Here is a 27,794-nt window from a genome sequence, read left to right as displayed (position 1 = left end):
TTAATGTTAAATATTTTATTTCTTATGATTTACAAATGACATAAAAAATTGACACTTTCATACCAAAGTTAAATAAGATGAAGCAATTAAAAGTAATCCATTGTGTGAGTTTCTTCACAGAAAAAAATTATAATATGAACATTCAGAAGTATTTAAACTGTTACTCTGATATTCACATTCAAGGACAAAAATCTTTAAATAGAGAATAATTTTTCATTAGCACAATAATAGAAGTAAATACAGCAGCACTATACGAAGAAATTGTTAACAGTTCTTAACCATGAATAATAATTGCAATACAAATCTGTTTGCCACAATGCTGCTTAAAGTTAAAAGTTCCCGAGTACTGTCAAACAGCTAAATTTGATCTGCGGGTCACCTAGTGAAGAAGCTTTGCCAAACTATCACAAGGACCAAGTAAAAAGTGTGTTACAATGCAGAGTATCTGAAAGCCTAAGCCCTCATGCAAGCGCTAGCAAAGAATAATACACTTTTCATGTCAAAGACCCAGCATTACCAAATACAGCTTTTTTTCTTTATCCATAGTACAGCAATTTCCTTCTTGGGAAGAAGCTGGGGAAACAAGCAAAGTTTCAGCAATATCCACAGATAGTGGCACCACAATTTGTGCTCGTCGTAAGGCTACAGTCGTACAAAACAAGCTCATTGAAAGTCTGCCTTTAGGTACAGAAATAAACCACACCACCTACTATTGTGATTACCAATACCATTAAATTTTACTCCTCTCATAAATGGATGTTGCTGTTGGAGCTTATCTGACATTACTACAAATAGTAGATATGAACATGACATTTAAAAACAGGTCAAGAAAAGTAACAAGACTTTGTTTTCTATTGTCTCTTTTTCCCCCTAAATCCTGATTAGTAGTCACTCAAAATCAATGTTCAAGATGTTTCCTGCAGCTCAAGTTTACATCTCCCCATTGAGAAGAGCACATATCTGCAAAGCAGGGCCATGAACTAATTTCCCTTACATAACAGTATTCTCCAGTTTGAGAAGTAACCAGAACTTACTTGTTTACACTAAACCTGAAACTGCTTTTTACTTCAGTCTTTATTGTTGTTCAGATAATATCAGATATTTCTTTCCTACACAAAGATCCTAGTATGTCTTCCAAAGTCCAGTACAACTTCCAAAATCCTTTTGACCTGGAAGAGATGCAGCCTTGCAAACAGAACACACTCCAGGTGCTGAACATTTAACAGTGGCAAAACATCGTCTTCTGCACCTCAGTATTCTAGTTCACCGTGGAGGAATACACAATCTGCTTTTCACCTCTTCACACTGCAGTTAAAGAGTCTTTCAGTCACAAGAACATGACCCACAAAATTCAGAAGGCTGTTACATAAAGCCAGGATGTAAAGCAAGGACAATCCAGGAATTAAGCATATGCTTGTAAGTGTAATGCATTATTTTAAAGCATTATTAATATTTTTAAAGTTTTATTTACATTTTGCTCCTCTAGTGCAGCAATTCTGTCCTTCCATGTTATGGATACAAATTCCACTTATGATCTGAGACTAATATTTAAATTTCTATTTAACGTGTCCATTTAAATACCTCCTTCTCTTTCATAAGTTCTTCCTGTCAAGAAAAACACTGACAGAAATGTTTTATACCATTTCAAGGCCATTTTATAGCAATTACTCTAAATGCAATGCATTTTAATCACTGAACAATGCAGAAAATATTTTTGCACATAGAATTTACAAAACCACTAAAAATAGAAGTTTGAGTATCATCTCAGTACAGGAGGCAAAGAACACACTTATAACCAAGCAGCACAAACATTAGTAGATTTAGGTCTCTGGAATGCCCCACTGGCTGAATCAGACATTGGCTTTTCGTTCCTGTGGCTCAGTGCACTTTGTACAGTGGATGATCTTGAAGTTCCTCCTGTTAACACACAAACACAAAGGGAGAATGCTTATGCTCAACACAACAGAAAACTTCATGCTATGTTAGTACTGCAACACTCATTACCCTAGCTCTCAGAGTAAACCGAATACACCAAACCAAATCACAGTAAATTGAATACAACCGCAAAAGAGTTGATCATGAGTTGTTTACAAATCATCAGGAAAAAAATTCAAGCCTTTGGTTCTTAAACCTGAAACATATGGTTCTATAGAGACATACTGTCTACTTCCCAGTCTTACACACTGAGTTTCTGAGAAAAACAAGGCTACGATCAGTAGATCTAAATTTTCTGAATGAAAATTTGAACATTTGTTGATGTTATTTTGGGGTTTTTGGTTGGGTTTGTTTTTCCCTCCTTCTTCTTTCAATAAAGGGTACTGGCAAAAGGAGAAACACTTTACTACAGGGATTTTTTCTTCTTGGAAAAGATGATTGACAAGATTATTTATTAGAAATTTAGGATGGTAACAAAGCAGTGCATATAGTAATCACTTTTGGTGACTAGAAAAATAATTTTGATGACTTCCATTTGATAAATGATCAATCTAAAGTTGACAAAGAACATACTTGCTATTCTTAACAAGTATGTGCTTCACAATTCTGAATTATAAAAAGATATTGCAAAGAAATGCAATAATCTGCAACTTCAAAGTACTTACTTGGAGGACTAAGCTGGCTGAAAGGAGATCTAGCCCTTCTTAGAGAAGGTGAAGAACTCAGGTAGCTCATCTGGCGGTGATAGTCCCTCAGTTGTTCAGAACGCTTCATGCCAGCTGTTGGTTTCACTGCTTCCAGTCTTTTCAGGAAAGCCTTAGTATTGAAGAAAAACATCATCAAGAAAGAGAAAGAATGAACAAGATGCTGCAAAACAAACAGTCACAAATTGACTTTTATTTGAAGTGCAAAAAGCCCCAAAATTTTTAGCAGTACACAACAGGAGCTCCTCCACTGGTGACCAGCATAGGCTAATCTGCTATTCAGTTCTTTTCTCAATGTTATGACACCAATTGTAACTATCCCTTGCACATCATCAGTCCTGCATTGAGCACATCTTTAGTACCTCACAGTTCTCTGTGCTTTATGGCAATTTGAAACAATGTCTATTTGGTGACTATCACCAAAGGTAGTGAAGAAATGGGCTCCGCTATTCTAATCCCACCTTTGGTTACTCCTCCCTTCTAAATTTCCAGAAGAATGAGAAGTTTGGGGCTTTTTTTTTTTCATCTTTGCTTTGCAAACAGACCATTTTATACGGCTCTATATGAAGCCCAGAGAGGATTACTGACCCCAGTTTAGTGAAACTAATTTCAAAAGGAAAGCACAAACATCGACAAGACTTCATTTTATCCATAATCTAATTTTAAGAGATTCTATTTGAAATTATTGATACAGACATCATTTCCTCTTGTTGAAATTAGCCCTGCAGATCATATGGCAAGTGATGTACTGGAAGAACTACTTACACAGTATTTTAAAGATACAATTTCCTATTCTGCGTAATTATTTCTACTTGAAACAGAACTTATTGTTTAAGACATTTCAATAATCTAAAAAAAAGGACCTGATAAGAGGACAAATTGGGAAATACCCACCTACATGCAACTTCCAATTAACAACTTCACATTTTTAATATATTGCACCTTTAGTGGTTGCCTCACATAGATCTATTTATTTCCTCTTCTAACTAATTTCAACTCATTTGATGGCTTGCAAACATTAGGCAATGGCACAACCTTTGCTGGTCTAGGTTGCATTCTACCAACAAGAGAATGCAAACTGTGCTTACACTAAGTCTCCAAAGTACTAAAGATAACTCTCTTTATAAGATGCATTGTCTGGATATATAGTTGCATGGTCAAGAAACTGTATCACCATTAAACTGCACACTTAATCATGTACTGTTTTGTTTTTTTTTAATAAGAAAAAAATTTACAAGAAGTGACTTAGGAAATAGTATAGTATTCACAGGATGCCAGTTGTCAAACTATAATAGGAATCTACAGACCCTTGGTAGTTTATACATGGGTACTGGAAACCTGCACAGAGTGCACAAGAGAGAAAGGACAAGTGACTTTGGCTCAGATGTAACATGTCACAAGTGCTTGCATCAAGTGCCAGCCAGTTCACGGTAAGCAGGAATACTTAAGTAAGCAAAAGTCAAAGGAAGGACTTCAGCTAGAAATAGCTCTTCACTAAAGCCAGCTACAGAACATGAAATGGTAGACTTGTCTCTAATGCTATAGCAAACATTTTTCTCACAACTTCATCCACATCTCCTCATACATTTGTATATATACAGACTTGCAGAGATCACTTATTTTACCTTCAGTATTAAAAATGGAAGCTCTCAATACATTCAGTTCCATCATAAATAGATCAGGTAAATTGTAGAAGTGACTTTCCTATGAGAGACAAGCATGTTTCAAGTCTGCACTCAATTGTAACAGCCTCATAGAATTTGCATACCTTAACACTGCAGTAATTTCAAGCTTGATTCTGAACACACTGACTTTTATACATACATATATATACATATATATATATGCCTACTTAATTCTAGTTTAAATAAAATTGTCTGCTTTTGCTTTTATGCCTGTATTTTGACAAGTATTGAATCACCATTAATGAAGGGGAAAAAAAAAAAGAGCTACAGAAAAATCTGATACAGATTCTGTGGTGCAGCAGTGTCTGAAGGAAAGCTTTTCTAGAGAATAAGAGCTCCTGTGGTTCCCTTGCCTTCTGCTGTGGATTGCACCAAGGGCACGTTAACTTCCATGCTATTTTCAGTTGTGAATTTTGGTCTTGGGGTCCTTATCTGAGGAACTACCTGGTACAATAGTACAAGTACCTTGAGCAAATGTTGTTTTTCAGCCATACATATAAATCTACTAATTCTTTATGTTCTCCTTTTGAGAAATGAACTGAAGAAAGCTGACACTTTCCTTGTTCTCCTGAAGTATCAGATCTCTGGAGCCTTAATCCTGCATCAATGAAGTAAACAGATATTTCATCATTGATCTCAACAATCATAGAATCAGATTACAAAACATAACTCAAGTGTTTAGAACCAAATATATGCTCCCAATCAAATTTTAAGGAACAAAAAAAATGAGGAACAGACTAACAGCAGGAATGTTATTAGTTGCTCTAAATTACATTGTAGGTGCTCAGAGCTCACGATTCAAGCTCAAAACATATATAATATCATTGATGACCTCTCATCTTGGCAAAATACTTCCCTAGCTTATATTTCCCCCATCTTCTTTTACTTTAATACTGAGTTTACAGTAAAAGTAGAATATTTAAAAAAGAAAAGTCACAGAAGGCTTCAGTTTCACCTCCTGTGAATCCTAATCAGCTGACTAGTGTGCCTTGACAGCTGTTCAAATTTATTTATATTACACCTCCTCTAATGTCACTGATGCTAGTGATCACACTGTCCCTTTGCAGAGTCTAGGGGGAAACAGATAACTGCATTCAAGGACAGCTTTCTGTTCTTATCAATACAGGTATTTGTAATTTTCTTTAATTGCCAGTTGCGTTTACTAGCTCTAACCTGACAAACTCTAATGGTCAGAACACTCTTAGAAGTCCTCAATTTACAGAAAAGTCTTTTTAACTGAACAGCTATCTAGTTTATGTGGCTGGCAACATCACAAGCAAAGTAGGTTAAGAGTACAGAAAAGAAGATCCCACAAAATTAAGCACTTTGCAAAGTGCTCAAAACTTTCCTAAGATGCAAGGGAATGAAGAACATGGAGTCTTATGTGCAGAGAGCCATAACAGCATGAGGTATAGGAAGAATGTGCAGGAATGCATGGATACACCAAATATCCACAAAAAAGGAACACCCTTATCCCTCCTGAGCTAAGGTTTGAGAACGGCCCTTACCAGAGCTGCTGAGACCTTCCAGCAAAATTCCAATGTGAACTCAAAAGGTCACTGTTCCCTAGGAACTTGACTGAACATAGCAGCTTAGCTCACTGAGGTAACAGAATACCTAAATCCTAGTCAGAATTAATAAAAATGATGAAAAACCCACCAGAAAACACAGAGATATGAATATCTTCCAAGTTCTGATGAAGTGACTGAAGAATGATGTGCTTACTGCAAATCAGTATTTCAAGGACCCCAAACACTTACCTGCATATTAATGTAATGCCAGGCATTACAATAATAAACCAATTAAAAACTAACAATAAACCATTAAAAGTTTCAACGGCATATAGTCTATTACACTCAGTATCTTATTTAAACTGGTGAAAATGATTACTTTATCAATACAAATAGACACACATATATGCAGACATGGGAACAAAGTAACGCATCAGTCACACTAAAGTTCCCTTCCACTGAAGAAGAGGGATTGAAATTATTTTCAAACACAAGAGTAGAATGTTCTCTGAATCAACAGCATCCTCTATTGGCAAGAGACACACTCTGATCCTGCTAGCTCTGAAAAGCAACCAAAAGTAAATTCCATTTATAAAAGCACAGTCAAAAGCAGCAATTCAAAATTCTGGCATTCATTTTAGCTGTCATCTGTTTTGCTAATTGTGCTTTTTCCATAAATTGCTAATCAGTACTTTAGAATTACTGTTCATCAGAACAATGCATCCTTTTATTCCATCACTGCTCTTTCTAACACAGTCTGTGGGAATGACATATTTCCTGTACCTCCTGGCATCCTTTCATAAAGCTAGGGAGCACAAAACCACTCAGATTCCTCTCTAATTTCCTAAAACTTTACTTAGTTTCCTGCATCATCTCTGATACTAAATGCCTGCAAGAGAAATCAATCTTTCTGATAGCAATAAGTACAGGCATTACTCCAAGAATATTCTGGTGGAACAAATGAACATTTTCCATAGACAAGTTGATAACCTCATGACAAGAAATTATAAAAGCTGTGCCAACACCAGCAAAAAAAAATATCTCTGCATCAAAACTCTTTAACCCCCTACAGACACTACTGTTGTAGATTTCTATTACTGAATTATTTACAAAACTCTGCGTTCTTCTCCAAGAAACATTTCACAAAGGGGTATCAAACACCATATCCTCTATGCAGTACCCTCAGGCCTTATATAAAAAAAATGATTCCCAAGAAGTAAGAGAAGAAAGATTGATAAGAAAGTTCCACAGAATTCCACCAATTCCACCTCTTTAAATTTAAGAAAGTGTGGAAAGCTGCTGACCAGAAGAAAACAGGTTCATAACGCACATACTTTTACCAATATAAAGAAAAAGAAGACATCAATGAGCAGGGTAAGGCTGCTCTTTCATTTACAGTCTCAGAGAAAAGTAAGTCACACCTGTAATCTCAAAAGGAAGTGCTACAAAAATCAGTATGTTAAAACTGTGATGCTCTAGGGGTACATACACTTCAAACAGAATAAAGATATAAACAAAATGTCTAAAACAATTATAGTAAAGTTAAACAAAACAGAGGAGCTGCACTGCTGAATCACTGATCCAAAAAGAACAACAGAATATATCACCCTGAGTTTAGGGGAAAGAACAAACCAAATGCTTTTACAGTCTAAACTAACACAATGTCCTAACATTAATTCTCATATCAAACACGTCCAACCACACTGATGATGACAACATCTAAACAATGAATGAGTAAGCAAATGAGCTGTACTATTTCTTGGACTTCATGCAACCACCATTCATCTCTAACATGTACTAAAGCAACAATATGTGAAATGACTGTGTGTTTAGGTCTGCTGCATTTTTGATCCAAAAGTTGCAAAGGCAAGACAGTCTTGAACCAACACTGCAATATATCATAACAGAAAGGGTTGTGGCTTTGAATAAAAAGGAGTGTATTTTAAAATATCCTATATATTCATTTACTGTAATCAATTGTTATGCAGTACAGTATATAACTGTTATATCCTGAGGCGCTGTGACACAGCACCTCCTCCCCATCACCTAAGAACATATTAACAAGGTTCATGTGGTAGAACAAGACCTGTTTTCAGCATTTGAAATAAACACCATCAACACTCTCCTACCAACCTAAACACATTTCTTCCCCAGCCAATAACAAGTATCACACATCTATAACAATATTTTGTGCTAAATTCTTTCAGACTTTAATGTGAACTCCAGTCTAGTGGAGCTAGGGGAAAAAGTTGCCTAATTTGCAAAGTTTTAACAATCCACATGTCTGAAAGCTGGAAGAATGAAAACCTAACAGATTTTGCCAAATAGGGCAATCAGACTTTCTCCGTGTTGAATCTCTATCTCTATGTGTATAGAAAAGGAAATTGCAACCTATACTTACACAGAAGGTCAAAAGTAATAAATTACTGCCAGTATACATTTTCCAATTATTTTAACTATAATTGTATGTCTTTTTCAAACATGCTGATAAATACATAGGAAATACGAAAATGTCGTTACATGTATGTATGTATTAGAATTCAATTACTAAAAGTATCTTATTCAAACCAGTTTTACTTTTATTATTTGAGAACTCTGGCAATATCCCTAAAAATGTGTCTGAATTTTTGTTTTCCAGTAAATAAGCTATTGCAATTGCCATTACACTGTGGCAATCAGAGTGCAACAAATATTAAAAGACAGAGATAGCCCTGAGTCAAAAACCAAAACTGACAGTGACTTTGTATCCTCTGTATTTCAAATATGAGTTTGATGCTATTATATTGTTTTATTTTATGCAAGCCTGTTTTTGAGAAACTAGTAGTTATGATGCATGAAGCAGAATGAACAGTCAGACTGCTATCCAGTGTTTTGAGTGTGTTAACAATAACAGTTGTTCCTCTTAAATTAAACAAACTAGAGCAAATGCATATAAGCTAAAATCTACTTCCATCTGAAAGAAAACCCATCATTAACCTCTCTCCTGAAAATCTAAGAAACTCATCCACATGAACAGTTATGCCAACACCACAGTAATGGAAATTTATTGAAGACTTACTGCAGTAAATGTCCATGTGCTGCCTCATCAATCTTCTGAGTATTGAGCAACAGCTCATCTGACAAGAGAGTCCTTCTCAACTTACTGATCCACATCCTCACTCAAAACTTACCAGGTTTTCTCTTTCAATTCTTTGCTGCTCTTTCTGCCTGTTGAGGGCACTGTGGTACAGCCGAGGCGGTGGTACAGATACCTTCAACGTGCTGCTTCTCCTCGGCCTTGCAGACTGTCTGGACAGTTCTTTTAGCAACCTCTGGTTTTCCCGATCAATCTGCCTTACTTCTTCATTTGTGAAAGAGTAATTTTTCCTTATTCCTTTAGATGGCTGATCGATGGTTAGTTTTTGTTCTTTTTTATCCAACTGTAAGAAAGCTTCAAAATAGCAACAGGCGAAATAAGCAAGCAGATTAGAAAACACAGCTTAGGAACCCAGGACTAAACATAAACTAGAACAAAGAATTAAAACATAAATTAGTATTTAGATGTGTGCACATAAAAAAGTTTTAAACTTTGCTCCCAGGTTTATCTAAAGTATCTATCCCAGTTAGGAGGCAGAACAGATACAATGTTTCAGACAGAAAACTTAAACCCGGGGAAGCCTGACTCAGAGGCACAAAGTGCACTTCCCGAAGTGATTTTGTTGATACTTAACTCCTAAAGCAATTCCATCATGTTGGTGGAGGAAATGCAAAGGGAACGATGAAAAGTACCTTTAATGGATGGAGAGAAATGAGTGAACACGTATAACAAAAGAAAAATTACTGGGGCATGGGAATTTAACACAGTTAGCAAACAGAATCAAATCACAATAGTAAGGTTTCAAGACACAGAAATGCACACTTAAAAATACACAGCAACTTGATGTGCACAACTGCAAGATAACTGGGAAAGCTCACTCTTAGTCAGAGCCAGCTATATTTATTACAGTTCCACTGGAGCTTTGCTGTTGACCTATTTCTAAGCCTTTGCTTTCTAAAGCTCTGCAGCAGGTCTTGACAACTGCTGTGTTAAGAATTTTGCTATCATGGTGTTATCCCATCAAACCACCGCATTATCTGTGGCACATGAATGGCAGTACCTGGTTAGATTAGACAGATTTTTGGAGCTGAGACGCAGACAAAAAAGCCTTACTTGTGCCATTCCCCACACTCCTCCAATATCACAGTGCCTTCAGAAGACATCCCTCGCTCCTACCCCTAGAAGTCCCACACAGGCAAAACAAGTATCCAAAGAAGAAAAAAAAAAAAAAAAAAACCCAAAAAAAAACCAGGCAGGCAGTAATATTTCCTTAGCAAACACTTCTGCATAAGCAATCTGTTTGTGAGAGATGTCTGAGGCAGCCTGGCAGCCAAACAGTGAAAAAAACCTCAAATAACGAAGAGCATTTTCTTACTTCAAAATGAAATGGAATATTTCTTACAGTATCTCAACTGATTTTATTTCAGAATTGATGCAAGTAAATATTGCTACCGTCTTTGAGAAATTTAAGAACAGTATTCAAAATGTAAAACCCAAACACTTACTGAATTTCAACATTCCTCTGGAAATTAGTAAACTTGCACTATCAGCATGCTAGCCAATACAGACAAAAACTGTCCCTAGGCAGCTGTGAGGCTGCTCACATTAGCAAATTCTGCTTTTGTTTGTCAAGAGAAGATGCAAATCACCTCAAAAACGAGACACAACGCAAACTAGCAGGGATCAAATGTGCCAATCAACAAGTTATTGCAATATAAATGTCTTGGGAAACATGTCTACAGTTTAGTAAGTTATTCTCAAAGTAAAACTAGTACAGCCATCAACACCATTGGAGGAGACAAACCTGGAATGAGACTCACCTGGATAAGCCTACAAGAGACAAAGAAAAATGCAAAGAAAATAACTAGAGCTGCACAATTCACATCAATCTGCAGCATACATCTCAGTAGAAAATATTTTAGAATGACTTTATTGGAACAAGCAAAATCATCACTGCAGAACACAGTTAGAAGAAAGTAAATTGAACAACTATCTGAAGATATATTACATAATTGATAACTGTATTATTATGGAGCTATGAAAGGTAATTTTACCTTTTGCCTTATACCTGTAGCATCTCATGGGTTAAAGAGGACTGCACGTCATATGCAAAAGCGGAAATCCAGTTGAGACAAAAAGCAGTTGTTAAATTCAAGTCTTGACCTAGCCTTGTGGCATCAATGCTATTGATGATGAAGTCTATCACAAGAGACATTTAAATTTCTGAATGACCGTCAGCACAAATTTCCAACACTTATTTTGCCTCTGTGGAAGGTGCGAACTAATCAAAATCAATCTAAAGCAATGGCATTCTGGATAAAGACTTTTTCAGGTACAAATACATGTTTCATGCCTTCACTGGTCAATGACTTTTAATTCACTATTAGACAGCAGGTTACACTTTGGCAGAGACTGTATATACTTTTGATGTAACTATGAACTATAGCCAGAAAAGAGATTAAAAATGCTTCAATGTAATTACTTATTACCTATTTTCTGACTTGTTCACTTTTCTGGTAAACTGCTGTTAGGTGTGATGAAAAAATAAAACTAGAACAATGACACGGAACAAAAGCCTTTCCCTTTTACTCCAAAGCTGGTCAGTAAATGCTACTAGAAATAATGATTCAAGGAACCCTGAAAAAATTGCTACACGCAGGGCTCAACAAGCACTGCATTACTTTGTCCCTCAGATCTCCAGGGGATAGTGGTATGCAGCTTCTGTAGTGTTATCACCCCCTATTTTACCAGAAGCTCTTAGGCAACTGGAGTGAATACCAACCTGTGTACATATCCATGCATTGCTCTACTGGATACTACTTCTCATATACATAAGGACAAAATTTTACTAACTTTACTCTCATCTTCCAGCTTCTTCAGTCACATTCCCCCTCAACACACAGACTTTACCTTTTTTCATTCATCTCTTCTTCCTTTCCTTAATCTTTTTCCTTTGAATATATATCACTTCTACAGTGCTTCATCTACACCTTTTATCACCTCACCACAAAGATAGCCTTTCTCACTTGTGTCAGGGAGGAAGAAACTCCATCCCACTTTCTTCAGTATGTTGTTCATTCTTAGCCTCATTATTTATTTATTCTTAACGTAGAAACTGACTTTACTACTGCCAACAGCTTTCTGGCAACTTTTGAGGTTGAGAGCTTGCTAACAGTCATAATATTGAATTTATCACAACTCAAGAGAAAGATATTAATACAGGGAAAGAATTAAGAACACCACAAAGGTTCTGTTGTGAAGTTATTCAGTGAAGCCTTAGCGGACAACTGCCAAAACCCAGTAAATAATCTATGGACAGATGGCTAAATTACAGAAGACTCATTAATTTTGCATCAGAAGTTCAGACCCAATACAACACATGCAGCAGCAAGTGTTTTTTCAAGGGGATGGAATGAAAACACCAATCTAAAACTCTCCAGTTCCTCAAATGAACTTTTTATTGTTAGCCTTCTACATGACCCAAGAACCCATTTGAAACTTCACAACAAGCTTTTTGCTGCAATACTGGTGCAATACACCAAAGCATTGGATCAGGTAACACAGTAAAAGTACCTGGTTTGTTGTTCTTCAAGCTGTTAATTAATTGGAGCTATGTTTTACTTGGTGGAGATCTATGTTCAGGAAGAATTTAATCTGCAAACACCACAGCAAAGCGAACCATAACTTACTGGACCCTACCCATAGACAGTTTTTTTAAAAGCACACAAATGCAACGCTGATCTGCAGAGGAACCGTGTCACAGGAGAGTCTAAAGTTTAGCAGAAAAACAAAACAACACAATGCATCATTTTTGTGAAAGAGCATCACTAATACTACAGCATGCATGTTCCTAACAAAACAAGCAGAAGAAATCACCACTCCTTAAATGATGTTCAAATAAATCACAGAAGCAATCTAGAAAGCAGTGGGGAAAAACTTCTGTAGGTCTCCCTGAAGCAGGGGTGACATTCTTTCCATGGTTCAGAAGGACACTTCTGACCCCTGAATTTCAAATCAGCAGTAATAGTTGCCACTGCTTGCAGTCACCTGACTGAAAATCTGTCCAACCTGCCTCTGCAAAACACCATTTATACAGCATCATATTCCTATTCTCCACACACTTACTATGACAGAAGATTAGGTAATCCACAGTAGGAATTTATGTCCAATATGCACTGAATGCATACTACCACTCACTGGCAACATTGCTTTCATGGCAAAGACATACTACATACTGGTAGTACTGTTCATGTTATATAACTCAGATGTTTGAGTTTCATAGTTATTTCAATGATTTAATTCATCAATGCACCCACACTAATCAAAAAGCCTAGGTGTTTGAATGGTTTACCTGACTATTTTTGCAGTGGCCACTGACAACATGAAATAAAACTACAGTTCTAAGGTTCTGATTTAAGTTTCTAAAGAGTTTGTAATTCTTGGAACAATGACATATGATTTACCTATCATATACATACTCTATCAGTGGGTAATTAGTAATTTAACTAAACCACTAGTTACTTTCATTGTCAGTCAGACCTTAAATAGGCAGCAGCATTTGCATAACAACTTGCACAGTGTGCAGTCTACTTCTCATATGCTGGTAAGCAGGAAAAGAAAATTCCCTGGTATTCACAGGATTTCTATGAAAACTGGTTTCCATGGAGAGATACCTGACTTTTTTTTAAGGCATAAACAAGCCGTTTATTGCTTTCGACTTCTAAGCATTGAAATAACCTTGCAGAATAAAAAAGGTCAAACCTTATAAAAAATACAATTTACAATTAGCAAGTCAAATGCATTAGGACAGGATGATACAGGCATCCTAACAGTATTAAGGCTAAAATCAAAATCATGCATGTTTCAGTGTCTCTTTTGCAATCCCAATACAAATTGCTTCACTGCTTACACTTGACTGATATTTTATTTTATATTGCTACACTACCACGTGTGTATCACATTTGAAAAGTACAAAAGGATTAAATGAATCACAATTCTTCATCAATATATAGCAGCTTAAGAGTGAAACTATTTCCCTGCGGTATCTCTAAACAAATACTTCCCATAACATCCATTACTGCAGGCCACAGTGCTCTTTAAAGGAGATTTTGGAGAACTAAAGATTTGGTGGGGTTTTTTTAAGAAAATGAGAATATCCTTTTCAGATAAAATTTTCCCTATTTAAACATGCTTAAACAGGGCTGCTAGTTATCTCTTGATATCATAAGAAAGATATCTTACAGGTGCTGGACTTTTTTCCCCCCATAATTATAAAGTTTCTCATTAATGTTGGGGAAGCCAGTATCTCTCCATAATCTCACAGATTTTCAATCTCTTTTCAAACTCTAAATATATGAATAAGCTAGCAATTGCTCTTCTATCTCAAAATGAGTTTCTAGGCCTGTGAAAACCAAGCATACGAATACACATACATATAGAAAATTAATTCAAACTCTGAATATACACACTACGTGGAATTCCACAGAAAAGCTATATATGCTTAGTTCAGCTCTACAGTTTGGGTATGTGTCTATTGTAGAATCTACTTTAAATTTAGATATGGCTTGGCAGCTTTTCTACAAATACACTAGTTCAGCATGCATGAGCACACAGATAACATATCCCTAAAGAGAACAAAGTTTCAGTTATCAAAACTTTTTCTATTTCCTGAGTGACAAATTATATGGAAAAAAAAAAGTTCAAGTGATTGCTTCATGTTCAGCTGAAGCCACTATTTAATTTTCTACAATAGATTTTATTCAGAAACACGGAGCTTTTACTTTCATAATCATGATATTTATATTACAGAGCTTTTCAGGGAGGAACCTCTATTTTAAAAATCTAAGGCACAGAAGAGGTAAAAAGATTTATCAGCACAGAGGTCAGTGAGAGCTTCAAGGACAGAACTTCAGTCTGTGGCCAATTGCCCTACTTACCCCACCACACCACCTCCTCAAGTTAATAATAGCTAATACCATGGATTTAGAGACTAATTCTCAAAGACACTTCTGTAAAATAAGCAGGTCTCAACCCCATTTTACAGAGAAGAAAACACAAAGTACTAAATTCTTTAGCACTGCATATACCACTGTGCTGTCCTATTGTATTGATACCAAGCAAACTTAAAGAGATACAGAGCAATTTTAGCAGATAACTGTTCTGAACTACAGAAATCACAAGATCTCTCTAATGAGAGAGCAAATCTGTAGCATAATGGGTTGAGATAGATGAAAGCTTAGTTCACACTCATATACTTAACCATTCTCTTTATCTGCATAATAATTACGACATAGGATCAAGCAAAATAGCATCAGAAAATTTTCCAATTATTTTATTCCCAGCTTTCTAGCACAGTGATTTATGAAATTGCCTTCAAAAACAATCTTTTACTATCTATTTCTTTGCATTGCCATACTTAATTCCCTTTTTGTGTTCGGATTACTCAAGAGTACAGCAGAGGAAATAACTCCAACATTTTCTATTGGTATGGGTTTAGAATATTGCTTTCAGTAATTAATTTTCTGAAATATCTTTAATGTTTATAGCAAAGTGGAAACATAATGGAATCGCAAAACAATTACATACAAAGATCTATATAACATCATGAAACAACAGAAAAACTGTATTCCTACCTGAAAATTGATAATCAAACCTGCTATCAGCACTACCCATCTAAAAACAATCCAAATGTAATACAGAACAGGGAGACTATGAGACATCCAACTACAACTATGTTATTTGTGAGATTTTACCTTATTAAGAAATGCATAAAAGAAAATTTGGCTTTTATCAAGAACAAGCATAGCTTTAGAAGCTGTAAAGTTTCTAAATGCATCAAATTAATTCTGCTTTAAGATACACAAACCACCTTGCTACCTCTAATAACCAGACTCTTGTGCTAGTCCAAAACTTGTTTGAACCAATTTCTTTCCTTTTTTTGTTCTTGCAATTCTTTTTTTAATACAAGAGATTCCAGCCTTCCCAAATGTATGCACTAGTAATGTGAATAATCATACAAAATTAATTACTGTGTGCCCCATAGAAACAACATAGTAACAGATCACATGCAAATTCTGCAAGTGTCTGGGGACCTTGGGAAATTAGATGTCTATAACTGTTGTAAATGCTTAGGTCCAGCTATATTACAAGCATATTTGAAAAAAAAAAATTTAAAAATGCTTCATCAGTATAAAGTACTGGAAGACTATTATACTTTAAAAACAAATCATGATTATTGAAATATTTTTTCATGCACTCTGCAAGCCGAGACCTGTGCTCTCATTTGAAGCAATGTTTATGCCTATGCAGTTCTGATGAACATTTAATGGAGACTGGTGGGTGGGGGAAAATTATTTGCACTTTTTTCCCCCTAATGTGTACAAAAAAAATCTGCAAGCAATAACTCAGAATAAGACTAGCTCCTATTTTCCCACTAGTTACTTTCCACCATTAATAATTCTGCCCCATTTAAACTTCAAAATTCCCAAACTAATTAAGCTATGTTGCGCTTGCCGATTTAGACAGGCACTTTGGAGTAATATACACATTAATCAGGAACATTAGCTGCTAGACCATATGAATTCTACTCCTCATTACCTTTTTTATTGTTATTTAGAACTGGTTTTCAGTTTTGAGAAAAAAGTTCTTCTCCCCAACAGAGATTCATCTCTGAGAATACCTACTTCTGAGCAGTAATACCCATTTGTTTTAGGGATGAGATGAATCCATTGGTAATCACTGGTTATTAAATAGCTTCTTGCTAACAGGGAACAAATAAGGACATAGGACATCATAATTTCAATTGCCTAGCAACAATTCTTCTGACATCATGTTTTGACAACTGGTTGGAATTGTTTCTAGTATGAAAGAATGACTGAAGCACAAGGACTGTCAGGGATGAGAAAAAGCTCCACCCTTCTTGATGGCTAGCGTTGCTTTTCTTAACATCAGAACTTCCTCACAAGTAAAATCTCAGTTTTTACTTACAGGCAAGTTAAACCATGTGTACAATACATTCTAAATCCTTATGCACTAGAAGCTCAGTCTGGCAAGGTGCAAAGTGAAGAAACACAACACATGCAGTTTTAGTTGTGCCAGACTTACTTCAACACAGCAAACCTGGCTTGGAATGTACCAGACCTAAACTGCAAGAGGCTTTTTTCACTTGAGATCAGCAGATTTTTTGACTCCAGCCTTTTTTATTCCACAGATTTTAGTACTGAAAACTGTGGACCATGAAAACAAATGCAAAAGCACCACGTAGACCTTAAAACATGCTCATGAGATCATCCAGGGCATTCTCACCCCATATAATGAAGGTGTGCAATGAATGCAGGGAAAGAGACTGCAAATTTTCTTAGGCTTCATTATTCAGATTTTTAAAGTCTATTAGCCAGAAGCAACCACTCGAGTTTTAGTAAAGATTATCTGCTATTTTTATTTTTAAAATATCTTTATTCAACCAATAGTATTTTAGAAGGCAGACACCTAGCTCAGAAAATAATTTCAAATACTTTTGTTTAATTATCAAAAAGGTACTAGAAGTTTAAGTATATGAATACCCTTTATAATGCAATGAAATTTTGCATTGTCTTTCAGTTTTGGAGGTTGATAATCCAGCCTTTCAACAGAAAGGTTGATGTTTTAATTTAGATATTAAATTGTGCCATAGTCCAGTACACCTTAAAATGCATGTGCAGTTTTATTGTCCAATTTATTAATGTATCTAATATTTTTTAGATTCACCCTATCTGTGTATCTTACTTCTTGGTATATGCAAACCAATGGATGCTTCTTTTCTCTACTGCAGAATCAGTACTAATACATAGAGAAGAATTCAAAGAATTAGAACAACACCATTTAAACAGCAACCAGTTTTAAAAATACACATGGCGTATGAAAACCCCACTCTCTCTGTGTATTAGAACACAGCTGTTCTCAACAAGTAGCAGATGTTGTATTTTTATAAACATATAAAAAGGTTTATAAAAAATCACCTTTCAGAAGCTGATTCAGGTCCATGGCATCATGCAATACTTTTCGACTATATCTGCGATCAAACTCGGAATCTAATGAAAAAAATACAGATATAAGATTGAATTTCCCAGCCCTATAGGTTTTGCACATTTAGTCTTGTACTTAAATTCTCCAAATTACCATATAATTCTTGGTTCACATTTTCCTGTCTCTTTACTTTTAGTTTCTTATCATTTGATGCTACAAATTCAAAAGACTGGATAGGACTGATGTCTGGAGTTGACAGAGGTGTTACGTCAGTCACTGTGTCTTCAGACTCCTCCAAGTCATCACCAAGCTTTGGTTTTCCTTCTGCTAATTTCATTGCTGACTTGAATTTTTGTTTTGGAGACAGAAGAGCATTTCTACAAGCACTCCTTTTTGGGGAAGAATGAGATAAATCTGATAAACAGCTATCAGAATCTGTGTCAGAACCATCTGTATCTGAGCTTGAGGATGATGATGAGGAGGATGAGGAGGAAGAAGAAGATGAGGAGGAGCTGATAGTATATTTTTTGCTAGCCTTTTTTATGTTGTTTGGTTGCTTAGCTGACTTTGGTCTAACCTGTTTTTTGCCATCATCACTACTATCTTCTTCATCTGTATAGTAATCTTCTTCACCTTCTTTAACTATTTTAGGAATTCCAGCAGGAACAATCTCCTCTGTTCCTCTACTTGCTGCAGGTGTTGCTCCAGATGGACCTGCATTCTCTGCAACTGGAGAAACTGTCAAAGAGGAAGCATCTTCAATAGGATCTGTGCTGTTTTCTACAGACTGATCCCTTTGCAAATCTATCTGCTTTTCTTCACTTTTCTCCTCACGACATTTTTCATCCTTTGCATTAGAAATCAGATCAGTGTCTACAATAGCTGCCTTTGTACTTCCTTTCGCTATATATTCACCATTTTCTTCAGCTTTCTTTTTCTCTTCCTCAAAGTCACTGTCAAAGAAGGCATGATCCACTTCACCATCTGATATGTCTTCAAAACGATCCATAACGAAATATGAAGTGCCACCTGCAAGCAGCAGAAAACATTTCCAAATATTTGTGTAAAAACAGATCCAAATACACTTTCAGTATAACAGTTTTGCTCTTCATTCTTTTAGCTCTAGTAATTAACAATTCTGCAATTAACTGCATGAAGTTGCTAGAGACAATTCCATAGCGAGCTCAGTAAAAAAATTTAGTGCCACCTTATTGCACACAGCTCATATGTTAGACCAGAAAGTTTACTTAAGCCAACCCGTCACAATTTCAAAACTACTACTTCTAAGCAAATTTGTCAAACACCATTAGTGGCTAAAAAAATCTTACCTATTACAAACAAGCAATTAATGTGTGTTATTTTTTTCCCTTTAAGGTAGAGCCATTTGAAGCTAGAGCTACTTAGGGGCTTGGAATTACTTGGAATTTTATATTGTAAACCTTATTTGTATACAGTGGTCACCATCTTGGCTGACACAGCCATACACACTGCAGACTTTCAGTACTTAAAATCAGGAGAAATTTCAATTTACATCAAAAAAGCCATGGCTCCGTGGTTAAATTGTGACAAATCCACATGTGTCAGTGTTCATGTTTTAGCGTGGACAAGAAGACTGCTTTTCATGGCAGTCTTCTGTAACTCACACTCTACAGCACAGGAAGGAAACTTAATTCTTTCAGATGAACCTAGACGTTAAAAAGTGTGATCCAGGCATAAAAATACTGCATTTAAACCAGAAGTTACCATTCAGGCCATGGGACTAGATTGTGTATTTACGTAATACTGCAGACATCAGGGTTAACCGTTATGTTCTATAAATCTGCTCCTGTTATGTCCTACTTCTTACAGAATTTTATGGTGTTTGATCTTATGCATGTGGCAGGAGGATACAAAAGTTTCCACTCATTAGTAGTATCTACATAGGGTTAGAATAAAAAATCGAAACACACCACAAACAAACAAAATTAGCCAGTATCAAAGACAACCAGTCCCATCTAGCCACAGGCACTTTTCTCCTACTCTTTACAACGGATTTCACTGTTAAAACAATTTAGTAAGCTACAATCAATAAATATGTAACAAAAATAAACACAAAGACAGTGGAAGCAACTATACAAGGCCAGAGAACCAGAATATTTTACAAAATGGATGGTGTCCATTAAACCACATATAGTTTGTTGCTATGGCAAACAAAGGTAGAAAAAAAGAATTTCCAGGAAAGGTTCTAGCTAAAAATGACTTAAAAATACAGAATTTTTCAAGGTCACTCAGATATTTTGCCAATTCTCAAACAATACTGGTTTAGAGGAACTGAAAATATGCTCCTCAAATCACAACATAAAGCCAGAAAGTCTAGAATCTCCTACGGTTTTAAGAATCACAAAGCCAAAGAACTGAAAGGAGACTTATTATGGTTAGATATTGTATAAAGCTGAAAACACTATTAGGCAGCAGAAGCAGAAATCAATTTTCAGGACCTCAAAGATAACTCTCTAAAGCACCTAGCTCTTCAAAGAGCAACAAAACAAAGGAGTAAAACACTTTTGGAAACACAGATATCCAGCAAGTTAAAGTCTTGAACAAGAACAGGCACCAGCCATCATGAGACACCACCCTGCTGCTTACAGAATACTTCATCTGCCTCTTCATCCTGGCAGGGTGGTCCATTAGAGACACCGCTCAGGATGACTGCCTTGGTGGCCACATCTCTGGTTCTCACTCACAGGCACTCAGCCTTATCATCACTATCTTTGAGCTCTACACAGTTGAAATACTCCCTAATGTAGAGGGTCACCCCACCCCTCTCCTTTGCGTGTCCCTTCTGAGGAGCTTATAGCCATCCATTGCACCACTCCAGCCAGACCGTCACCCCACCACGTTTCCGTGATAGTCACGGTTTTCCCACAGCACCGTGGCTTCTGCCTCCTCCTGGTTTTTACCCATCTTGTGTGCATTGGTGCAGATGCACTACAGCTGGGCTATTGGTTCCACCCACTGTGTCACTTCTTGTGATAGCTGCCTTCAGGCAGCTTGTATAGCCTGCAACAGGCAACTATTCTGTGAATTCCTGAAAGTTTTTCTTGAGCAGCTTCCTTTAGGATAATACATTTTAATATACAAAAACATGCACAATAGAAAAATAAAAAACAATCAGAAGAGTAACACATTATTTAAATTTAATTTTCTACCTCATGTAATCTAAACCAGAAGGAAACAAAACCTGTTAAGTATAGACCATGAATTATTTATTTAGCAAGTACAACTTGAACAAAGCCAATTCTATTAAGAAAAATAATATAGGAAGTAGAGTTTAAAAATAAAATCCTTTCTTGTCCATGATGAAAGGCTTTTATTACTTAAGGAACCAGCATCTCTCCAGCTCATAACTAGAAATATTATGACTGATTGGTAAGAGCAGGCATGTGGTGTATTTCACTTGTCTCAAACACAGATCTGAAATAATGTTAGCGCTGTTGTATAATTAAGAGCATAAGGGGCTAAGGCAAAAAGGTTTGCAGGTAGGTGCAGACAAACTAGGATAGTTTAATATAGCTGAAAACTTTAGTATAGCTTAAAATATAACGTTTTGTTGAGGTGTAATCACATCCATGTATTTTTAGTTCATATAATGCTAGGCCTGCAAAGGAGACTGAACTAACAGTATCTCATTGGCTATAATGTGTAGTCACACCACGGCTTCTCAGATGACTCTTCTGAACACAGTCTGTGACGTGAGGATGGGATTTAACTCAAGACAAAATGGCAATGTAGAGCTGGCAAAAGGTGATAAAAGATAGCGACAAGCTTGTACATTCCTTTCCATTAATGCCAGCCAGGGAGCACACATCTTGCCACTCTACATGATTCAGGAACAGCTCTCCTGCCGGCGGGCTGTCTCCTAGGAAGACTGAGACATAACTGCTTTGCAGACAGTGACCGCCAGTACAGGAGAGATCATTTAGCAGTCTGGCCCTGCCCCAGGAGCAGCAGTCACTCCACTGACAAATGCATATTCCACTCCTCTAGTACAAGTCCCGAACAATTTTAGCTTTCATCTTAATGGGAAACCAACCAATGCCATGTCTCTCACTGTCAATCATTCACAAACTTAAGATTAATTAATTCTGTCATTTACAATAAAAACAAACAAGAGGAAATAAACAAAGAGGTTGTATTCCTAGATCCTATTCCACTCCTGCATCGAGAGTGTCTGTAACAGAGCTGGAATTTGCCGAGACGTACAATACAGAAGAGGAAACTTGGCTGAAAAAGCATGCCTAAATCAATAAACTGGTTCTGTTTACAATTTCACACACATTTATATACAACACAGAGTGTAAGTTTACTTCTGGGAGAAATACAGAGTTCTGCTATGTTGCCTGTTTTTAAAACACAGAGTCAAAAAGTAACACTCTGAAATTCCAAAAAAGCTGTCATTACAGTCAAATAATTACCATTAACTGCTAATTTTAGTCGCCACTGTATTTATTTACAAAAAAACGACATGCTTTTTGTGGCTTTCTGCCATGACACCCTCTAACACAAGCATGATCAACTCCAAAGAGCAGGCTGGCCATTAATTATTTGCCAGATCTTTCTTTACTGTAATATGCTTCTCCCCATGTAATTCTCTACCTCTCACCCCATTTTTCTTGCAACAGTAACAATCACTCATTACCACAGCCAAGCGCACCCTTTTGTCTTTGTCTCTTTCTCAATGTAGGTCTTCCTAGTTTATGAAGAACTACTTTATACCACTTTTTAATCCCTTCAAGCTTGACCCATTTAAGATCAGAAAGCAGCGGCCAAGCAGCCAAGGTGAACATGCAGTCTGGCTGTCAGGGCTTTAGAGACCCACACTTTCTCATCAGAGGGTTGACACACAGAGTCTGACTACCTACGAAGAGCACATCCACATTCTCCGCAGCAAGGACAAAGACCACACAGCTCCTGCACAGGTCAACCACTGCCTGCTGCTGCACTACCCAAAGAAAAAGCAGCATTTTGACATCCTCATCCATGTCAAAAAACAAATCAAGATGCTAATCACACTAAGCATGTTGTTTTTCCCCTGCCAGCTGCAAACCTGCCAACTACAGCACCATCTGAAATATTTTTGTAGGCAATGCCTAAGGGCAGGCCATTAGGCATAACTGCAATTTGAAGTACCTTCTACAAAGGTAAGATGGTACATAAAAAGTCACGTAATGAGGATACACACTTAGATTGGGTTTGTGTTTCAACATATCCTGACTTTTGAAAACATTTTTGAATGTCAGAAACAAATACTTACGAAGTACATTAAGTACCCAGTGAAAGACTTAAGGTGTTTTAAACTTGGTTAAACATTGAAGTTATCCACTAAATCTTTCACTTTTTAGAATGCACACCATCTGAAACTTGTGCATCTAAGAGTACTGAAATAAATCATAGAAGAAAAGAAAAAAAAAATCAACATTCAGGTACAATGAATGTTGTACAGTGATCAACTTTCTTTTCTTTTAAGCATTTTACTTTCATAATCAAGGAAGAGAATGATTTATATGGAGAGGACAACCGGGGTTTTTTCCCGATCTTGTAACATAAAAATTCCTAGCATGCAGACAACCATGCTCCAAGGAAAGCTGTTTTTCCCTATGTGGTAACATACAGATTCCTAGCATGTAGGACACCACACTCTGAGTTTGCATGCTATGCGTCCTCTGAAGGGCCTAAATGCTTTCATAACATCATAAGATTCTGGTATTTAATAGAAGGGGAAAACAAAACCTTTACACATCCTAGGGGCTGAATAAGAAATGTCTGATATTACTGTGTGCATCCTGTACATCACCGCAAAGGCCATAATACAGCACAGCTATAGTACGATCAAGGTGAGTCAACAGTATGTTTAGAGCAACAAGAAAGAACAGACATCATACTAGGATGTATTAAAAACACGTAAAGTATCAGAAGCAGTAAAATATTATATTTAGCTCCATCATGGCACCTTCTGTTTTAGGGCTGAAATCGTTTTAAATAAATGACTTATACTACCAATGGTACATGTTCTTTACGGCACTCCAAAATCTTCTGATTCTACATTCTTGTTATTTCACCTCTGGGGCTCCTGCCCCCCTAAACCTGCTGACTGCCAAATTGTCTCTTGTATGGTGAACTTGGGAGAAGTTGAAAATGCTAAAGGAACCACAGCTGGCTCCTTCTCCCTCCCTTCCTCATTTTTGGCTGAAGCTTAAAAAAAGACCCCAGCAAACAAACAAAAATAGACAAATTTTGAAAACATCTAGAAGAGAGCAGTAAAAATGTTAGGATGAGAAAAGTTCTACTTCTGGGGGTTTGTGAGTTCAAAAGAGGGGAAACATGAGAAAACACAAGTCTTAAAACCCGTGTGACGAACCACACATATTCAGCCCTATTTACCTCCTCTTAAATTAAAGCTTTCATATTTGTTAGTAAGAACAACAAAGCATGCAAAGGAAGAAACATAGCTCTTAGGAAACTACTTCCCTTAAGTGAAACCTCCAACGAAAAAAAAAAAACCAGTCTTTTTAGTAGACATTCTGATTTTCCAAGCTCAGAGCACAATAACTGCTACAGCTGTTCTGCATCCTTAGCTCTCTCTGCTGGACACAATGGAAGGATTTTCTCCTGTATGCTCTAGGATACAGTTTATTAACTCCCAAAAGTATGACACACTAGCCCTCAGAACAGCAGTTCTGTCTCAAACAGGTAGGCTCACTGGAGATGCTTCAAAGTACTCTTGAGACTACAAAAAAGAGTTGCAACAGAAAGTCCTGAGTCTCACAGCTATTTCAAGTAAGAACTCAGTTCAGCCAATGGGCACTAGAAAATCCTGGAACACAGTCAACTGCCATCATGGTTAGAGCAAATGAAGCACATGACCACAAAAGAGCTCCAGACAGCTGCTTGGCAAAGGCTTTCAAGTTAATGTACAAGACGGGGAGGAGAGAGAACAGGCAGAAATGGGGTGGGGAGGGGGGGAAGAAAAAGGGGGAAGAAAAAATATTTCCTCTTGAGCCAAAAATAAGCCATTCCTCTACTGTGAAAAGCTGCAATACATTATGCTGAGACGCATGTCTCTGTAGCTCCAGGACTCCACACATAGAAACACATTAAATATTTGTTCTTCAGGCTCTTCAGCAAAGATCACCTTGTGACCTTTTGAGCAGAAAGGCTGGGTCATAGAATACCGAAGTTAAATGATGGAAGTGATGATGGTCATCAGGTCTGTCTAAACAGACCATGGCTACTCACTCATTGCTGAGAATCCCAAGAAAATTACTTGCAAACCCTCTAAACCCAGGAAGAAAATAAGTAGCTTACAAACACAATCAAAAATAAAGACAACAAATAATATATTGATTGATAAAAGTAGCAGCAGCTTCTGGAAGACCTTCCACTTCTACAAGCATAAGTGACACCACCCACACTGAAGTCTCATGGGGCTGCTGCTGCCATACAATTTCTTACTACCTGGAAGAGTCCCAACTTCAGCCACCTCAAAGACTAAAAGGCAGCAAACTGCTAGGGGAAAACTGGTCACTGGTATTGATCTTTCCCAAAAGTGACCCATAGCCTGTATCTTTTGATAATACAGAACAGGTACAAAAAGCCCAGAGAAGGACAGACTCTACTGCCAGGTATTGATGGTGAAGAGCAAAGTAAAGGTCCAGCTTTGTTTTCCCACTCCTTCTATACTGGTACATATCTATGAAGAGTATTTCTGTCTGATATCAAGATTTAAATTTGGGGGCAACATGCATTCAACCAGGCTATCTATGACTGAAGGGGGAGAGTCTGGCACAGCAGTTCAAAACTGCATGCAAGAAAAACAACTGCTGTTATTAAAGCAAAGCTTCAGCATATCTGCCATGTAAAGGCTGGAGTTACATTTGCCAGTCCTGAAACAGATGGCAGGACCATAAAGGAATCAAATACACCACAAACTACTGATGGATATAAATTACAGCATATTTCTGAATATCAGGCCATCTCTACCAAGTGGCACAACACGTGAACCATCTCCCACAACAGAAATACCCATTGAGCTACACGTGTTTTCATGCTTCTAACATTACAAGTTTAGTGTGCTTAGCGACCTGACTAGACAAATAGATGTGTCATTAGCAGTTCCTTTAACTGTTTGCATAGATGTGCTTCAACACACATCAAATAGACCTGAGTTTCTGGAAGAATTTCCTTCATAAGGCCCTCCATCACAAGATGTGCTTATTATCACAGTTTAAAACACACACATACAGTTTCACAGATGTAACAATTACATTCACCACCACCCCTGAAAATAAGATGCAATTTTTAATTTTCAGTGAATATATTTCTGTATAAGAGGAACAAGCACTGCCTGGTACAGATGAGCAAAAATGTGTACAATGCATTCTAATCACTGTATTGAGCACCTCACTACAGACAAAAGCAGGGATACAAAAGAAATTTAGCACTGCTATTTCTATTACATTCATTCCATCCCACATTTTTGTCCTGTTTTTTTTATGAATGCTGCATAGAAATTTTAACCACCCAAATTAAAAATACGTACACGTCCAAATGGAAACACTAGATTTTTTTTTTCTATTCTGTCGTAAGAATATAAAAGTACAAGTATTTGCATACTATAATTAAACCGGTTTTCAAAAAACTGTTTGGAAAGGAAAAACTTCCACCAGTCATAAAGATTTTGACTTTAAATTACGTTGTGCCATATGCCATGGTGAACTACCTTTTAAAATGCGGTGAAAACTCCAGAAAAAAAACACCAATGTTTGACAAAGACAACATATATTGCATTTTGTTGTAGCATCTCACTGAGTCTCTTTCAAATTAATTCAGTTCTCTGCTCCAGGAGCCCAGGTTTCAGAACTACCTTATTTGTCTTTTCCAATCTAATCCAGAGGGGCTAAAAGATTGGTGGCTAGTTATTTTTCCAAACTACAGCCCCACTTTGGGAGCCAATACTGCAGAACACAGCCCAGGGCTGGGCAGAGAGAGTCACACGTGAGTTCTGAGGAAAATGTGGAAACGTGACTCTTGCGATGATTAATTAACACGCTCGAGGCAAGCTGTTTGCAATCATCATTCCAGCTGACTTAATTACCTCCAATTAAGCCCAACCAAAACATCCCCCTGAACTCTATCTGGGCATCACTGCAACGTGTCTCTGAGAGCCCGGTAACTTTAAGGATAGCACACACGACCCGGTAACTCTCTCCCAGAGCCAACAGCTACGGCGACAACGAGGGCCGGTGTCTCAGAACGGAGTCTCCCACCTCTTTCCCAATCTCCCCGAGGAGCAAAGCGGGCAGGCACGGCAGTGATGCGGGGCGGAGCACACGTCTCAGGGCGGCACGACCAAACTCTGGCAGCTCAGCGCCGGCCCTGCAAAGGCAGCGCGCACGACACCTACGTGCGCGTCGCTCAGGCAGAGGCGCGGGCAGGAAGACAGCTAATTAAAACAAAATTATTTTTTAAATTATATAATGATTAAAAATAACGCATACGTACGCACGAACAAAACATGTCTCCCACCTTGTTTCGGGAAAGGATTACCGCAGACGGGGGAGGAACATGCCCGTCGCTCCCAACCGCCCCCAACCGCCTCCCGGCACCTTCCGTGGCGGGAAGGCACCGCAGGCCCCACCACCCGGCCGGCAACCCCGGGAAGAAGCAGCAGCAGCAGCGGCCGCTGGCGTGTCCCCCTTGGCCCCTTTCTGCCGGCTTTGTTGTGGCAACGGCGCAGGCAGCCGGGCAGATACTCACAGGCACGGGAGGAGAGAGCCGGGGAGGCGGGAGCTGCGCAGCGCCCAGGCCGCTCCCTCGCTGCCGCCCCGCTCCTGCGCAGCCC

General features: G+C 37.5%; 1 protein-coding gene across 1 annotated transcript; it reads right to left on the bottom strand.

Moving 5' to 3' along the window:
• On the bottom strand, positions 1 to 27,794 carry CFAP97 (cilia and flagella associated protein 97). The gene is made up of 6 exons (XM_068186963.1): positions 27,710 to 27,794; positions 18,068 to 18,943; positions 17,908 to 17,979; positions 9,006 to 9,265; positions 2,601 to 2,751; positions 1 to 1,917 (listed from the first exon to the last, which is right to left on the bottom strand). The coding sequence occupies exons 2-6, from the start codon at positions 18,921 to 18,923 to the stop codon at positions 1,790 to 1,792; spliced, it is 1,467 nt and encodes a 488-aa protein (XP_068043064.1). The 5' UTR covers positions 18,924 to 18,943; positions 27,710 to 27,794; the 3' UTR covers positions 1 to 1,789.

Source organism: Anomalospiza imberbis, chromosome 4, assembly GCF_031753505.1.
Source record: "Anomalospiza imberbis isolate Cuckoo-Finch-1a 21T00152 chromosome 4, ASM3175350v1, whole genome shotgun sequence".
Lineage (NCBI taxonomy): Eukaryota > Metazoa > Chordata > Aves > Passeriformes > Viduidae > Anomalospiza > Anomalospiza imberbis.
This window is presented reverse-complemented; position numbering and strand designations above follow the sequence as displayed.